Below are 17,930 nucleotides of genomic sequence, written 5' to 3' on the forward strand. Positions count from 1 at the left end.
TTGATTCCCCCAGTTCCACTCTTCTTTCTCAAGATTGCTTTGGCTATTCAAGTTTTTTCATATTTCCATACAAATTGTGAAATTATTTGTTCTAGTTCTCTGAAAAATACCATTGGTAGCTTGATGGGGATTGCATTGAATCTATAGATTGCTTTGTCAAATTAAAGTTTTAAAATGCAGTAACTGTAGCATCAGTTCAGTTAGCCAATCAGGTATCTAAAGCTATGAATGTTTTCATTATGCTTCTGAAAGACTGCCTGGTTATTTAGGCTTATATTGCTTTTTTTTTTTTTAATTCTAGATCATCAAGTTATTGGATGGAAAACGATCTCAAACTGTGGGAATCTTGATCTCTAGTTTGCATTTAGAAATGAAGGATATCCAGCAGGGTAAGTCTTATTCATATTTTTTCCCCCAACTTTAAAACTTTTCAGCTTTTATTGTGAGAAATGTCAAACATATACAAAAATAGAATGGCCACAGTGAATACTATGTAACCACTACCGAGAGGCAAAATCATTAACTCATTAACTAGATTGTTTCATCTAAAACACTCCATCTACAAGATTATTATGAAGCAAATCTTAGATATTTTACAATTCCTCCTTTAAAAATGGTAATATACCATGAAATATACCATGAAAGATAAGGATACTTTAAGCATAATTCTAGTGCTATTATCATGCATTTAAAATCATTTACAATAATTTCCTAATGTCATCAAGTATGTAATTCTAATATCACTGATTGTAAATTTATCCATTCTTGTACAATTAGTTCAAATGAAGATTCATACAGATTTCATGCATTGCCTTGAATGTGTCCATCTCTTAGGTTTCTTTTGATTTTAGAGGTTTCCATCCTCTATTTTTTTTTCTTTGCAATTATTGTTTTTGCAAAGAACCCAGATCACTCATCCTGTGAAATTTCCCACATTTTAAGTTTTGCTGATTGCATTGCCATGTTTTTATTTATTATGTTCTTCTGTCTCCTGTGATTCCTGCAAACTTTTACTTTGATCTAGAGAGTTAATCTCAGCCGAGAAAGAATAGTCCATAGATGCTCCTGTATATTCTCTCGAGAAGTACATAATATTCTGTGATATTACATAATATTCTCTTTATTCTCTTAAGTACGTAATATTCTCTTAATGATGTTTGTGGGCACTCATGATCTTTGCCTAGGTTTATTACTTCATTAGAAGTTTGCCAAATAATGATCTCCTAGACCCCTCATTTCTTCTTCTTCAGCGGAAATGCCTTGACAGAGAAACACTCTCCATTTTCATACATTTAGTTATGTCATTGTTTCTTAGTCTCCTGTTTGTTGTATTTTTTTTTTCTTTTTTGAGTGGCACTATTTCAACTTGGCCCAGTCGGAAAGACATTTAAAGCAAGGACATTTTACTTTTATATCTATTTTTAGCCCTTGGGAAAGTGAACCCAAAATCTTCTGACATTTTTTAAATCTGTGTCTTATGTGAAGATATGCTGCTCCTTTCTCAGCCATCAATTAAATGTAGATCTTCATTTTGACATATCACTGATAATATTTTCTAAGTGGTAATACAATCTCTCATAGATGGTTTCAGGAAATTTAGGTTCAGTGTAACAGTGGAGACACTCTTAAGTCACACTTCTCTTCAGGTTTTAGTTGATTATGTCTTCAAGTTATCTCTAGGACACAGCAGAAGGACCCCAGCCCTCCCCCCAGAGGTCCTAAACTGAAAGGCACTTAAGAAACTTGCATACATTATTTTTCCTCTGAAATAAGCTTTGTTAAAGGCTTAAAATTTTGCTTTATTGCAAACATTTAAAATTCCACATAAAACTAAACATATACTGAATCAGATGGCAGTTGCAGAATATTCAAATAAACTTGTCTTTACTATTTTAGCTTAGTAGTAGAACTGAATACATCAGTGTGAAATATTAAACCTCAAACAGCGTTGCAGTAGTTGGTTTGAGATTGGAGCAGAGGGTGGCTGGAAAGGTCCACTGTCAAAATTAGAAAAGGATACGTCAGTGTCTTTAGGTATTAGATCCTCTAGGATGGAATTTCTGAAATTCACACAGAAAACTGTGAGACTAAGGCAAATGAAAAAAATAAAACACATACTGGCAGGTAAGTTTATAGCCTTTTGTCAAGGAAACTCCCTTTTTTGATGCAATCATTGAAATTAGAAAGGAATTTTTCAGATATAGTGGCAGAGTCTTATCCTAAACCACAGTGCTCTTTCTAAGCCTGGTGAAAATCAAGTATGCTTGGTTTCATTTCCATAACAAGTAGCACTATGGATGTTAGTCTTTACAGTGTCAACGGCACTTGATTCATTTCTCTTTAGGCTTGTCCGGTTGTAGTGTACATCAGATTGCCATATGGGTAAGACTCATTCCAACAATGTGCTATTCCAGTTATCAACTCAGGACTATAAACCTTCTTCCCTTGGTACTGTAACATTTAATGTTGAATGAATGTTGAATGTTCGTGGTGAGTTGAATAAGAAATTAGTTCACCCAGACCTTTTTCAACATTCTACTCTGGATAGGAACGTGCTTTCATGAAGAAGACGTGAACTTAAATTTTAGGGTTGGAAATGTTGATTGTAGCATCACAGACTTTAGGACTCATGGGCACTATTTTAGTTCTTTCTCTTGCTTCAAACATCTCTGTTATCCACCAGAGCTGGATCCTAAGTTCTAGAAAACAATTATCTCCACTTCATGTTTTCATTTAGTAATACATTCCAGATGAATCTAACAGTATAACTCTCGCTTAATTTCTTTTTAGAATCATTTGACTGACACTGGCATCTGAAGGTCACTTAGGAGCCTGAGCTGTGTCGGTTACTTTCATTCAGAATCCATATCTGGTCATGAATGGAATGCACTTGGCCTTGTGTTCTCATCATGATGAAAGGGCTCCTTGTGCTGACCTTGACCTAAAACATTTGTTTTAATGTGAGAGAAGTAGCTGTCATGAGATCTGATGGGAACAGACCAGCTGGCAGGCAGGCAGGGTCACAGCGTGTTAACCAGGGTGAAGTGACCGCAGCCAAGAGACTGTTCTCCAGTCCTTTGGCCGTATATTCAGCTTTGTCAGTGTGCAGAGGCAGGTACACCAACTTGCGCTTCATGCAGACTCATAAGAAGCTGATGCATAAACCAGAAAGCTAGTATATTCACTCAGAGGAGAAGAGAGAATTTTCCTTCAGCATGACAAAAATGTTTGTATTATCTATTCACTGTTACTTCCACCCCACTTATCTCTGCTTGGCATTAGATATTTGCTTATGCCATTTCTCCTCTTGCTAAGATAACAGCTTGCTCACCTTAATAACAGTTCTGGGTGTTTCAGCCCACCATTACTTCCCACAGAGGTAATGGATAATCCAGTTTTTACTTGTTCAACTCTTAAAAAGCAATCTTATTTTCTTCATTTGTAAAGTGGGCCCTTCTCTGTTGTCCATTTGTCATTGCCTATAGTGTATATTGAAGAAGTGGAATGTGGGGGCTCAGTACCCCAAGGTCTGTTAACTGATAGCAAGTAACAGGGCCAGTGTGTGGTCCTTTATCACGTGTAGCATTACTTTGCTTAGAATTTCTCTGATAATTAAGCATTGTTTACCACGAACTGGGCTAATTTATGCTATCTAGAAGTCATTCAGTAGAGAATTTTTTTAATTTTAATTTGGTTTTAAAGAACAAACCTTAGGCTAGACAACATCAGAATGTCCTAAATTTCATTCTGGTGCATTTGGACAAAACTTCTTCCTGCCTGCCTAGTTCCTCCCTTCCTCTTTCCGTCTCTCCCTCAATAAGCATGTACTGAATGCCAGCTCTGTTTCAGACACCATGACTACCACATCCTGAATTTCACATTCTCAAGAGTGCACAGGATGGTGGGAGAGATGTACAGAGTACCGTAAGATCACAGAATAAAGATACCTGTGAAATAACAGAGATCAATGTATCGGCTGCTCCTGTAAAACTTAGATGAGTCTCAGAGGATGAAATGGTGGCCGTCACACAGAGAAGGAGCTTTTCCAGTGATGAAAGGAGGCGTGTGAAGAGGAGGCGTGTGTAAAGTGTGCAAGTTGCACGTGAATGAGGGTGGCTTCAGAGCAACGTACTCGAAGGGCAAGTAGTGTCCAGACCAGGAAGGACCCTGACTGTCATCAGATGAAATTTGAACATTATCCTACCAGTAACATGGAGATAGAAGTTAAAGGGGCAGTGCTCTGACCTCCTTTTGAGGGCAGAGATACTCCTCCAGTCACGGAAGGCTGCCCCCAAGCCCTTTCATGCTCTGGCAGCAGCCCTATCCTCTCCTGCACTTGACTGTGCTCACTTCTCTCTCACTGCTCTCCAGTGTCAGTGGTCCTCTGATTCCTTAACAGGCCAAGTTCTCTCCTTCCTCCGTGTCTTTGAAGGCACAGTATGTACCCTCTGTTTGAAATGCTTTTCCAACCCCATTCAATAGCACACTCTTTTTCTTTGCTCCTAAGTCGCTTCAGTCGTGTCTGACTCTTTGCAATCCTATGGACCGTAGCCCACCAGGCTCCTTTGTCCATGGGATTCTCCAGGCAAGAATACTGGAGTGGGTTACCATTTTGTAGGGTTCAGCTAAACATCTCAAAGAGGTCCTCCCAGATCCTCCTCCCTAATTTAAGTCACTCTAAGTTAATTCTCTTATTTTCTACCCAGCACTTAATATTTTCTTTGTTCATGTACTTCTCACTTACATCGCCATCAAAAGATAAACTGCAAGAGGGATAATGCTCACTGATGTGTCCCTCACACCTTGTTGTACCTGGCGATGAGGTGAGGATCATCAAGGGTCTGTTGAATGAATAAATAGAAATTGTCATGTAGGTGACTAGATCTAGGCTTCCCAGGTGGCACTGGTGGTAAAGAACCTGCCTGCCAAGGCAGAAGACGTAAAAGGTGTGGGTTTGATCCCTGGTTTGGGAAGATCCCCTGGAGGAGGAAACAGCAACCCACTCCAGTACTCTTGCCTAGAGAATCTCATGGACAGAGGAGCCTGATGGGCTACAGTCCATGGGGTCGTAAACAGTCACACATGACGGAAGCAACTTAGCATGTATGCATGGTTAGATCTGATAGAAAGGGATTGTGGTTGTTGACATAATAAATGACAAAGGCCAGAACTAAGGCTGTGTCTGTGGAAATGTAGAGGAGACCATGTACAAGGGATGTTTGAAGAGCAGATTGTTATGGTTGGCCCCATGAGATTCATATGATGATGGAGAAGTTTGGGGTTGCTGGTTTCAGCAAGAATGGGAATAATGGTGCCAAAAGCATAAAATGAAAATAGAGGCGGGGGAGCGTGGTAGAAGCTGAAAGGTCAGTTCTGTTTTGCATGATTTGAGTTGGAGGTGGCTGGTGACATTTCAGCTGAAGTGTTCAAGAACGTCTGAAAATTCCAGCTTGATACTAAGGAAATAGGGCTAGGTTAGAGACAGAACATCCCCGCAAAGATAGCCACCCATATGTGTTTCTCTCCACCCCAGGCGATGTACAGGATCTTTTAGGGGAAACCTAAATCTCTGTTCTGACTGAAGTTTAAAGCACTGCATGACTAAAGGCAAGACCTTGGTTGTGGAGGAAGAATGGCTCAGGACGCTGACCATAATACCACACCACTTGTATTTGGTCCAGGAGATATCCTGAACAAGTGATTTACTCCTTGCTGATTTTCCGTCTACTTAACTAGGGTGACTTATGTTTAAAAACATTTGGCATCCCTGGCTACAGTGACTTCCTAAATGATTGCGAATTAGTGTTTTCATTCCATGTTAGTGATTTCCTCTTATTCTTTTTCCCAGGGGAGATGGAAAATTGCTGTTGACTATTCTTGATATAAACCTCCATATGCATTGCAACAGATTAGGTGCCAGAAACCTCCTGGCATCCATTTGGAATTTCCCGTACACTCTCAGAATTCATATTTATAATATTTAATCTAACATCAAAATAAAACATTTTTCACTTTAGTTCTAACTAGTTCAGAATCTCAGTTTAGAGTTCAGCTGTATCAAAGACCATCTTTCTATTTAGGAATCTCTTATCAAAATGTAAGTTAGTTGTGTACCCAGAGTCTAAAACTCAGATCTGAGAATGCTGACTGGACTTTGCTCGTTTTTGCCTAATAATTTATAGAAATCTCTGTCACGGTTTATGCCAGTTGTCTAAAATATAATGAAATTCCAGGCATCTGAAATTCACTGTGAATTGTCTTGGGCTTTCCTGTTGTTCCGTCACTCATTGTGTCCAACTCTTTACTCCCCATGGACAGCACCATGTCAGCCTTGCCTGTCCTTCACCACCTGTTTGCTCAAACTCATGTCCATTGAGTTGGTGATGCCATCCAACCATCTTCATCCTCTGTCGTCCCATTCTCCTCCCTTCAGTCTTTCCCATCATCAGGGTCTTTTCCAATGAGTTGGCTCTTCTCATCAGGTAGCCAAATTATTGGAGCTTCAGCTTCAGCATCAGTCCTTCCAGTGAATATTCAGGGTTGATTTCCTTTAGGATTGACTGGTTTGATCTCCTTGCTTTCCAAGGGGCTCTCCAGAGTCTTCTCCAGCACCACAGTTAGAAACCATCAGTTCTTCCGTGCTCAGCCTTCTTTATGGTCCAACTCTCACATCTGTGCATGACTACTGGAAAAACCATAGCTTTAACTATATGGGCCTTTGTCAGCAAAGGGATGTCTCTGCTTTTTAATACACTGTCTAGGGTTTTTCATAGCTTCTTTTCCAAGGAGCAAGCATCTTTTAGTTTCATGGCTGCAGTCACTGTCTGCAAGACCTTCCTGAGGAACATTCTAATTCTGGTCTGGAAGACCTATACTCAAAGGGCAAAATTTTTATTGTGCACCTCTGCCAGTAAAAATTTTAGAGCATGCTTCTCAAGATATGTTTTTAAGAACTTGTATGTCATGTAAATGTGTAACAGAACTAATAGTCACATTATAAAATGAATACAAAGATTAAATTAAATTGAGATTAATATTTTTAAATGTGTTACTGATTTTGATAGCTTTAAATTCTCAACAGCTAGTATCTCACGGCTCAATATATACATAAAATGAAGCTTATTATTAAAAATAGTGGATTTAAACCCACATTTCAAACAGTCTCTTGATAAATTCTACTATAATGTATGGAGGTCAGCATCTTGGCAGATCTAATTCAACTGTCCCCGTTTCCAATTCATTCCACAATTGATGGAGACCTTATACTGGCAGTCAAGCCTGTGCTGTGCCATTTTTCTTGTTGTTGATGGATTATCTTCAGTCTGGGGTTTCTCTTCAGGAATCTTTTGAAGCCAACTGGTTTATTTTGTCAAGTTTAGTTAAAACTAGATTTGATAATCAGAAAATGTTATTTAATCCCCACGACCCACCCCCCGTCACCCCCGCCACTGCTACCAAATCACAGTACATTGGAAGGAAAGGAGCAAGTGAGGAAGCCACGTGTGAAAGAGTTTACCCACCGATGGTGACAGGTAGTCATGACCTACTCATATACCAAAGGAAGGCATCAGGGTCAATCAACTTATTAAGCATGGGCAGAGCTCAGTTTAGGGATGAATATGGACAGTAGCTCTAATGCTGCCATACGTCCTTTCCCAGCTCTCGTTTCTTCCTGCTGAGTCTAAAACACCTGAGCGGCAGGGTCCCCCCCACCTCTCTCTGAACCCCTGTGCATTCCTCCCCTCTCAGAGCTGGGTCCAGAAAGCCAAGGGTGGCGTTTCTTTTGTACTTTACCTTCAGGCAACTGGCTGAGACCATCCAATCTGCCTGGAATGTAATTTTGGCTTAAAAGAACCAGAACTAATGGAGGGACAGAAGCAGCTTAGCCCAGACTGTTTCTCATTGCACTGCCCACTGCCCTGCAGAGAGGAGAGGCAGTGAAGGCGCGGAAGTGCTGTGAACTCTACGTTTGTGCCCCTCTTTGAGGTTTGAACCATGGACAATTTTAATTGCACCTATAAAAGGCACCTTGTGGCCGAGTACACGCCTCAACTTAGACAAGAATTGGGATTTTTGCTTGATGAGGTTGAGTGATTTGGAGCTTTAGGGACAGACTAGATGTGTCCCTTTTGGGGTGGTTATTTCTGTGACCTGCTAGCTGGCTCCTGTTTACACTGTTCATTTACACTTGCCTCCTGTCTCCAACAAAGCTTGAATAAAGGTCTGTACCAAGTCACATGATACACCAGCAAGTGTTTGGCAATGCAGATAATATCATAAAATATATTCCCTTGATAGTTGCTATTCTTTATGGGTCTGGAGGCAACTTTTGTTTGTGTGTCTTCATTTTCTGTGCCTTCGCTATCCTTTTTAGCCAGTTCTGGCATGCAGTATAAAATTGCAGTTAGTAATATCTTTTTAAGTAAAATGGATTTTATATTACTGTTGATTTCTGTTTAGATTTTCTTTTCTTCTAAGATAATGCCTTTTCAAGTTCTGGGTTTCCTTTTGTTTTTAGACATTCTTTTTTGCTATGATTGGGAGCCACAACTGATTATTATCAGTAACTGTGAATAATTAACAAAGATTGAAGTTTGATTGTCTTATGACATATATTAAGATAGCATATTTGAGGGGTTTCTCTGGTGGTCCAGTGGTTAATTCTCCACCTTCCAATGCAGGGGGCTCGAGTTCAGTCCGTGGTTGGGGAACTAAGGACCCACATGCCCATGGGGTGTGGCCACAAATTTTAAAAAAGGACCATAGAAGTGAATTAAGTATTAGCAATAATTAAATAATGGTGGCATTATGGATGTGTATAATACACAAATGACATTTTTGTGGCCTGGGCTATCTATGGTTCCTACTGGGAGACTGCTGATTGATGTATAAAACATGTGATGCCATTCAGAGGCAAAGGTTTCTGTGTAGACTTTTAATAGGTAGTTGGTTAGCACTTGTGTGTGTGTGTGTGTGGTGAGAATTTTGAGAAGTGAAAGTGTTAGTTGCTCAGTCGTGTCTGACTTTTTGTGATCCCTTGGACTGTATCCCACCAGGCTCCTCTGTCCCAAGAATTCTTCAGGCAAAAATACTGGAGTGGGTAGTCATTCCCTTCTCCAAGGGATCTTCCCAACCCAGGGGTCAAACTCAGGTCTCCTTTGGTGCTAAGTTGCTTCAGTCGTGTCCGACTCTGTGTGACCCCACGGACAGCAGCCTACCAGGCTCCTCTGTCCTCAGGATTCTCCAGGGAAGAATACTGGAGTGGATTGCCATTTCCTTCTCCCAGGTCTCCTTTCGGTGAAGTGATTATTTCTAGACTGACACTTACAAAGGATAAAAGAAGTACAATCATGGTCCAGTCAATTTGGTTATGGAACTGAGCTTGGGAGACCATTCTTCATGCCTTAGTTTCATTGCCTGTAAAACTCAGGGCAACAGTAGAATCTTCCTTGTATGAATAAGTGTAAAATGGTTAGAACAATGCCTTGCACACAGCAAGTTCCAAACCCAGGGAGTGAACCCAGGTCTCCCGCATTGTAGACAGACGCTTTACTGTCTGAGCTATCAGGGAAGTCCTTCCCAATAAAAGCAAGCTACTAATTAAGTATTCATCTCTAGTACTGCCCGTCTGCTTTCCCCACCCTCTGGTAGAGTGCACAGAGATGCCTTTAAGCTGCTTAATAATTGCTGCCCTCAGCATTTGCTCTGGATATGTGCGTGGAATCAGGCTTGGCCTATACCTGTGTCTGCACAGGTGGGCCTGGTGCCATCGCAGGAGCAGCATGGTGGTCAGTAGGGAAAGAGCGAGGCGTATGGTGGAAAGGTTATAGCAGTGTTCTGGCCTTTTTGAAGAGACCTGGCTACTGAGCTTTCTGTGGGGCAGGTTCTGTGCAGCTCTCGTTCTGGCCTCTGTGTGGTTCTTTGACACTTCTCTCTGCCTGGCCCCCTTCTTTTCACCTCTTGTCCAGTTTCGTCACAAGCTTGGTCTTCATTCTCAGTGATGGCCTCATTGGGAGGTGAGACTGTGGGGAAATAGTCATGCTTTGCCTTTCCTCAGCTTTCAGATTCTGCCAAGACCGCCTTCTTTCTGGGACCCCACATCCTTGCCTTTCTCTTAAGAGAGGTCAGAGGAATTGGTTTGTGGGAATTTTGAGGGTTAGATTACCTGAGAGTTTAAAAACCCCAGGGCTTGGGACTTCCCTGATGGTCCAGTGGTTAAGACTCCATGCTTTCAAGACAGGGGGCATGAATTTGATCCCAGGTCAGGGAACTAAGATCCCACATGCCATGATCAAAATGGCCAAAACAAACCAACAAGACAAAAAACCCCAAGGCCTTCCATGTTGCTTTCTCCATTCCATTCTCTTTTCCTTACAAATTATTTGTCAAGCCCTAAAAAATCATAATTTGGTTGAAAGAGCTGAGTTTTATGTTGGCTATTTGGAAGCTAAGATTGCTAACAAAATAATTTCTACTGATAATCAAATATTCACCTTTGCTTTTCTTGGACTGAATATAAATCTATTCCACTTGAAAAGGATCTTTAAACACCCACTTGTAAAAGGTGTCAACTACTGAAGGTAATGCAAAGAAGCATACAATGGGCTACATAGAGGCTGTTTTTTAAAATTTATTTATTTAATTGGAGGCTAATTACTTTACAATATTGTAGTGGTTTTTGCCGTACATCGAAATGAATCAGCCATGGGTGTACGTGTGTTCCCCTTCCTGAACCCACCTCCCTCTCCATCCCATCCCTCAGGGACATCCCAGTGCACCATCCCTGAGCACCCTGTCTCATGCATCAAACCTGGACTGGCGATCCACTTCACATATGATACTATACACGTTTCAACACTACCCTCTCAAATCATCCCACCCTCGCCTTCTCCCACAGAGTCCAAAAGACTGTCCTTTACATCTGTGTCTCTTTTGCTGTCTCGCATATAGGGTCATTGTTACCATCTTTCTAAATTCCATATATATGTGTTAGCATACTGTATTGGTGTTTTTCTTTCTGACTTACTTCACTCTGTATGATAGGCTCCAGTTTTAAAACTAGCGATAGCCAAAGCCTGCTAAAGCAACCCAACCCTACCCATATGACATGTTTCACACTATGGACAACCAGATTTACTTGGTCTAACCCAACAAACTAAGAATAGTTAGATAGCATCACTGACTCAATGGACATGAATTTGAGCAAACTCCAGGAGATAGTGAAGAACAAGGAAGCCTGGTGTGTTGCAGTCTACAGGATTGCAAAGAGCCAGGCACGACTTTGCGACTGAACGACAGTAAAAGGAATATTTCCTGCCTCAGACTGTCATATGTTTCTTGCCCAAAGATACCACTTTGATCAACAGCTCTCTTGAGTGAGTACATGTTTTTTACTGATTAGAAACCCTTCAGAACAGCAAACACAACCATTCTTTATTCGGACAAGGTGCGCTTTGGGATAGAAAAGCATTCAGGGTTAAAAATGGCTGGAGGGCTGTGAGAATTCTTGCCTGTTCTTTCTCCTTACCCCGCTCTTGTGAAAAAGCTGTCTCCAAAGTGGAGAGGGAATTTACCTATTGTGTAAGACCTTGACCCCCGTCCCTGTGCCTGAAGCAGGCGCATAGTTTTTATGTGCGCCTGTTAGTTTGAATTTGTGATACTGATCTGCTTTTTGTCCCTGCTGACGGTTATTATATCTTAATGGGCGAAACCCTGCTCTAATGATCCTTGTGTATATAATTCTCGGAGTACAGAGCAGGCACCAGAGGACCACATAAAAATGTTTGCCTCAATTTCCCTGCAAAAAAGGAGCCCAGAAACCAGACTTGACCAAGTAACAGATTTTTAAAGGTAAAGGAACCCAATAAAATTACCAGCTTTTCACAGCGTGTGTCTATTTCCTCTCGACATATTGTGAGGTGTAGGTGAAATATTCTAACTGAACTGACAGTGGGAGCAGGGATAACTAAGGAGAGAGGGAGATAAAAGTAAAAACCACCAGCCATGATTGATATCACAGTAGCAATGAGTTGTTGGGGTCTCCCCTTTGTGAATTTGGCACTTCACCTTTCTGACACCATGTGCGGAAGTGTTGGTATAATGAGCCCGATACAGATGGGAGCAAAAGCTAGAGAATTACTTGAAATACTGTATCAGGGCTTGAAGATGTGCTGGAGAATTGTGTAGGCTGGTATTTGTTTATTCAGCTTATATGATATAAAGGGTTTTGTGTGTATGAGAGAGAGAAATAGAGTATGTTTTTACAAGTACAAAGTGGAGGGGGCTACCTGGTCCTAGGTAACTCTAAAAATATTTTAAGCAATTACTGACTTCTTTCTTTGATGTATTTGTCAATTAACTAACAGAATAGGTCCATAGAGTGCTTCTAAATTTGATAGTGAGTGCTTTCAAGAATTAATTCTGTAACACACTGTCCCGTATCTGGGGACTAGCAGGATCACGTATAGATTCTGACCCTTGTAGGAACTTAAACTGTTCGTGGTAAATAGAAGGCAGGAGTATGTACATCCAAGATGACTCTCCTGTGAGTCACGGAACTTTGGCTTTTTTTTACTTTTCACCCCTTTGGCCAATAGCCTAACCTTCCGTGGCCACCCTGTAAAATAGAAATAATAGAAAGTGTTTAATTTCTGAAGTTCCTAGGCTCAACCAGATGATCTGGTTTCAGTGCTGCTTCCACCTCTGAACTTTATTTTACTTTTTCAGTTTTAAGCTCCCCTTGTGGAAGAGGAGAAACCTCAGCGGAATACTTGGCACTGAGCCTAAATTAACCTCTCCATCGATTTCTTCCTCTCCCCGACTGCTCCCCCGGGTCCTAAGGGGACAGCATCAGACATATCCACCTTGTCAGCTCCTCTCCCTATTTCGTGGTGGCCCAAGCCCTCCCTCCACACCTAGATGGAAAACCTCAGGCTGATTTGACACCAGACTTGCTTCCCTGGGCTCAGTTGATGGCAGCACTCCCCAGGGCTCTGCAGTCTTTCTCTCCTGTTCTGTTCTTTCTGTCCACAGTACTCTAGCTTTCACTACCTCTGCCATGCTGAGCTAAGTTCTAAACCATTCTTTCCAAATTCTGCTCTATCCTGTGTACTAGAACTCTGTCCCATTGCCTCACCTGCTCATCAGTGCTCATGGCCTCCCTGCGATGTACCACAGGCTCTTGACCTTGGCCTTCAGGATTCCACAGGACCTTGCTCCTAACTGCATGTAAGGAATACTTTCTTCAAGCCAGACTTGGGCTCTCCACCGTTGCCTGTGTGTTCTCTGAGCCTCTATGTGTCTGCTTCTTCATCCTGGGAATGCCTCACATCTTTCCCATTGACATTCGCTGGCACTTGTCCATTTACAGATTATGAGTGCTTGGAATGGACTTGGCTTGATTCATGATGATTAATAAATGGGTGCTTTAGCTGTCTGCCTAAAGCAGTATAACAGTTGGATTTCCACTCACAGCTTTTTGCCTATGGTGATACCACTGTCTAAAACATCTTTGAAGGTTAAGAATGAGAGGAAAGATGGTTTCGTTATTCCTTCCTTTAAAATGAGAAGATGTGCTTGTAAAATTTAGTGATTTTGAGGTATGGAGTATTCAGGCCAGCGTTGTATCTGTACTGAGTATGTGGATGGGGCATGATTGTACAGCTTTACTCACCATACTTAGTTTTTAAATGGAAACAAACAAGGGTGGGCAAACAACCTTAATTCAGATATGCATATTATATTATTTTTATTCGTCAGTCCTATCCCTTTTAAAAGTCTTATGTTTTTCTTTTTCAAAACCCCATGCTGTCTTTATCGAGGAACTTTCCTGACACATAGCAGCAAGATTCACTCTTTGGGATTTCTGGGACACCTGTCTTATCTATAGACATTTATCTTATTCCTGTTACTACCCCCAGGACTATGCTGGATGCTGGGATTATCAAGATGTGTAGAAATGATCCCTGACTACAGACCTTCCACGATCCAGTGTTAAGCAACTTACGGCTTCTTAAAATAGACTCTTTTACCCAATATAAAATATGAGTGGTGCCGTGGAAGAGGTAAAGAATCAGTACTTAATGATCCAAAGGTCAAGGAGCATCCTTCCAGGGGAGGAAACTTATCACCAAGGCCTAGGAGGGTGAGGGGCAGGAAGAGAGAAAACCATGGAATGTTCAGGAGTAGAGAGGTGTGTGGCTGGAGCTCAGGGGGCCTGGGAACAGTGGAAATGGTAAAGGATGAGATTGGAAGTGTCACTCAGGACCAGGAAAGGAATGGACCTAAAAATTAGGCCTAGGTGGCTGGACTTTACCCAATATTTAAAGGAAAGACATCTGACGTATTTCAAACATCAAAGTAAATTTTTGATTAAAAAAATAATAACTTGGGTGGTATGAAGAAAAGTGCTTTGATGGGAAAGATGGAAATGAGAAATTAAGATTAGGTTAGCGTTCTAAATAGACCTGAAAAGTGAAAGTGTCAGTCACTCAGTCATGTCCAACTCTTGGTCAACCCCGTGGACTGTAGCCCTCCAGGCTACAGGCTATCCATGGAATTCTCCAGACAAGAACACTGGAATGGGTAGCCATTCCCTTCTCCAGGGTATCTTCCCAACCCAGGGATCAAACCAAGGTCTCCCACATTGCAGGCCATTTCTTTTCTGTCTGAGCCACCAGAGAAGGCCAAATGGACCCGAAGTTATCTTTTGTTTCCCTTAAGTCGTTCAATACATTATTTTTCATAATTAGGGTTATTCACACATATACCTTTTCTATTAACACTTCTGAAGGTGGGCCTTGAGTGGGGTTTTAAAGGACCAAAAGGGTTTAAATAGCAACTGTTCCTACCAGAAACACTCAAGTATTCTAGAAAGTGTGAAATTTTCTTTCTCTAATTCTTTCCAGATGTTAAAGCAGATAAGGCATTATCAAGCATTAAAACATGTACAGTGTGTATAGTTAACATCACAATAGTCACTATTTGTAGGTACTATTTTGATTTCTCATAATGTTCTATGAGCTCGGTTGAGCGTGCATCTTGTTTTAATGTTTTCAGTAAGTGAAATTAGACCCATCCTGTGAATGTGTGTCAGAGAAGGCAATGGCGCCCCACTCCAGTTCTTGCCTGGAGAATCCCAGGGATGGGGGAGCCTGGTGGGCTGCCATCTGTGGGGTCGCACAGAGTCGGACACGACTGAAACGACTTAGCAGCAGCGTGAATGTGTGTGTGTGCTCAGTTATATCCGACTCTGTGTGACCTCATGGATTGCAGCCTGCCAGGCTTCTCTGTCCAGGGGATTTCCCAGGCAAGAATACTGGAGTCAGTACGCTGAACCTAATAGAACTGAATATGCCAGGATCATGTAGTAAGTTTTGCTTCTATCCATAATAGTCATCTTGGTCTTTTTCTGAATCTTGAGCTTATTCCTTCATCAAGATAAGAAACCTCTTTCTGTCCTTACCTCTCACTGGAAGGCTATTCCCCCAGACACTCATAGAATTTGACCTGCTCAGCTCTTAGCTTAAATATCGCCTCTTCAAAGAAGCCTTCATCCATCGGCCTCTCTAAGGTTGCTTATTGCTCTACTCTTTCTTTACATCATTATCTGTAACTATTTACTTGTTTATTTTCTATCCCCTAAGCTGGAGTATAAGTCTCATGAGACCAAGTGCCTTCAATGTCTTAGACACATTTGATTTATATAATCACAGTATTTTAGAACAGTTTCTAGAACTGGGTGCACATTCAACAAATATTTATTCAAGGGCTGGGTGAATGAATAAATGAATGTCGCCAGAGCCCACGCCCATTCTCCAGTCCCGTCCTCCCTACGTGTTTTCCTCCATTTCCTAGCACACTGGAGGGGAATTGGCTGAGGATATAACCCATCAAACTGTATACCTGGGACCCAGACTGATTAACTTCTGAAACTCAAATATTTACTCACCAGGAAAGGAAGCCAACAGATCTTTCTCTTTCCCATTAGTTAAGATCACTTGATTATATGTAAGCTTGCAGTTATATGTAGTACCTAGTTTAGAAATGAACATCTCTGATAAATTATTTTTAGAATTTTGCCTTGTCCTACTGCATTTTCATTGGCTGATTTTTATAGGAAACTATTAGAATTTACATGAAATAGACATTGTTCCTGGCTCTTTTTTGTTTCCTTCGAGTATCAGACATTTAAAAATGCCTGGTCCTTCTAATAAGTTAGCAAAATCATCTTATCTCCATGCATAGTATAACAGTCCTGAGAAGGTGAATTCTTTCTTTCTTTCCCCAAAGGACATTCTTCTTCTGTGGTTTTAGATTGCCTCTTCAGGAGTGTAATTTTCTTTTGTCTTGGTGGAGTCTGAGATGACTGACTTTGTCACTTGCCTGTTAATCACTTCTTTTCTCACTGCTCCATGTAGCTGAGGAACAGCTTGCTGATTAACTCCTGAATTAGAGAAGGTGCCCTGTGAAGGAATTTTAAGTACATTTCTCAGTATTCTGTGAAGTTACATGATCTTAGCTCAGTTAGTTAAGTTTATTAAAATTGTATGAAGGGGTTCATACAATTCTAAACCACAGAAGAAGCAAAACAATTTGAAAGCAACCTGCCCTTTACCTTGATCCCTACCTTTTCCAAAACCATGGTGTAATGCCAACCAACAGAGTAATGGTTGATGAGCAGAATTTTAAGGCATTCTAAATATCACTGGTTGGTTTAATAAAATTAATTAGCCTGCCACAGAGAAAATTTACTAGCATGCTGGTTAATTTCACAATGTAAAGTCAGAGAAGGGTGGTGGGGTTGAGGGAACAAACCTTATTAGTTTTGAATAATTATTTAAAGATGTGGAGCTGCCTATTTCAAGTACTTTGATTGCCAAATCCATTAAGGCTTTAAAATCTCCATGTTTGTATGCTGGTATATATGGGAAGGAATCTCTTTAGATGAAATCACAGGCATATTAGTTAACAGCTAAATGACTTATTTAAGATACAGAACAACAAGTAGAATCCAAATAAAACCATGGGAACGAGAACTTGCCTTAAGACTTGCTCATGGGAGGTTTCCATAATCTTAATTTGCCATTGATGCAATTATTGCTTTTTCTTGTCTTTTTAATCCAAACAAGATGTTTGCAGCAGCCATGGAAAGGTGCTTGAAATCACATGCCTGAATTCATTTAATTTGCCAACATCGTCTTTTTTCTCTCCCTCTTCCCGGTAATGGGCAAGCGTCAGTTCTGGTGCATTAGGTATTAAATCTCTTCAATTACCAGGCGGGAAGAAAGATTTAAAATTGTGTTTCAAACCTACTAACTGATTTAGTTTTAAAACACAAACACTTCTCCTGCGGAGCCTAAATTAAACTGCAGAAAGGATGCAGAGCTTGAGGAATTAAACCAGGCAGGGCCAAGGCTTAGGCCAGCAATCAGAACCATTTTGGTTTCTTTCACAGGGCCCCCCTGGTGCAGAAGAAAAGGGGGCAAGAGCATGTCAGAAGACACCCTGTGTGAGAGAGGGCAAACGTTTACATTGCTTGGTAGCTGGACATGGAGCAAATGTTAGTGCAGCAGAGTCCGCTCTAACCTCTTATCCTTTCTCTTTCTCTTTGGGTGCTCGGCAGCCATTTTTAACGTGGATGATTCTGTGGTTGATCTGGAAACCCTGGCGGCCTTATATGAAAACGTGAGTATCAGAGTTTCCAGATTTCTGTATCTTAAGTAACTTTAAAAAAATATGTTAATGTCTAAAAAATCATTGTATGTGACTCTTCCCACCCAAAAAATCACTGATCCATTCATATTGTTTGATGGTGGGAATTTTGACATTGCGTGGAAGAGAGTAAGGTACAGAAAAGCAAGCTCAAATGAGAGTACACATAAGGAAACACTAGGTCCTTGACGTCCCTCCCCCACACTGTGGTATCTGGG

The 17,930-nt window shown here is 41.0% G+C and overlaps 1 protein-coding gene across 2 annotated transcripts in view; it reads left to right on the forward strand.

The window, feature by feature from the left end:
* FMN1 (formin 1) overlaps positions 1 to 17,930 on the forward strand; it is a 435,744-nt gene that overhangs the window by 252,508 nt on the left and 165,306 nt on the right. For both annotated transcript variants that reach the window (XM_069595979.1, XM_069595980.1), the window contains 2 exons: positions 302 to 389; positions 17,624 to 17,685. In XM_069595979.1, the coding sequence (XP_069452080.1) occupies positions 302 to 389; positions 17,624 to 17,685 (150 nt within the window). The remainder of the gene's footprint in view (positions 1 to 301; positions 390 to 17,623; positions 17,686 to 17,930) is intronic.

This window comes from Ovis canadensis, chromosome 7 (assembly GCF_042477335.2).
Source record: "Ovis canadensis isolate MfBH-ARS-UI-01 breed Bighorn chromosome 7, ARS-UI_OviCan_v2, whole genome shotgun sequence".
Lineage (NCBI taxonomy): Eukaryota > Metazoa > Chordata > Mammalia > Artiodactyla > Bovidae > Ovis > Ovis canadensis.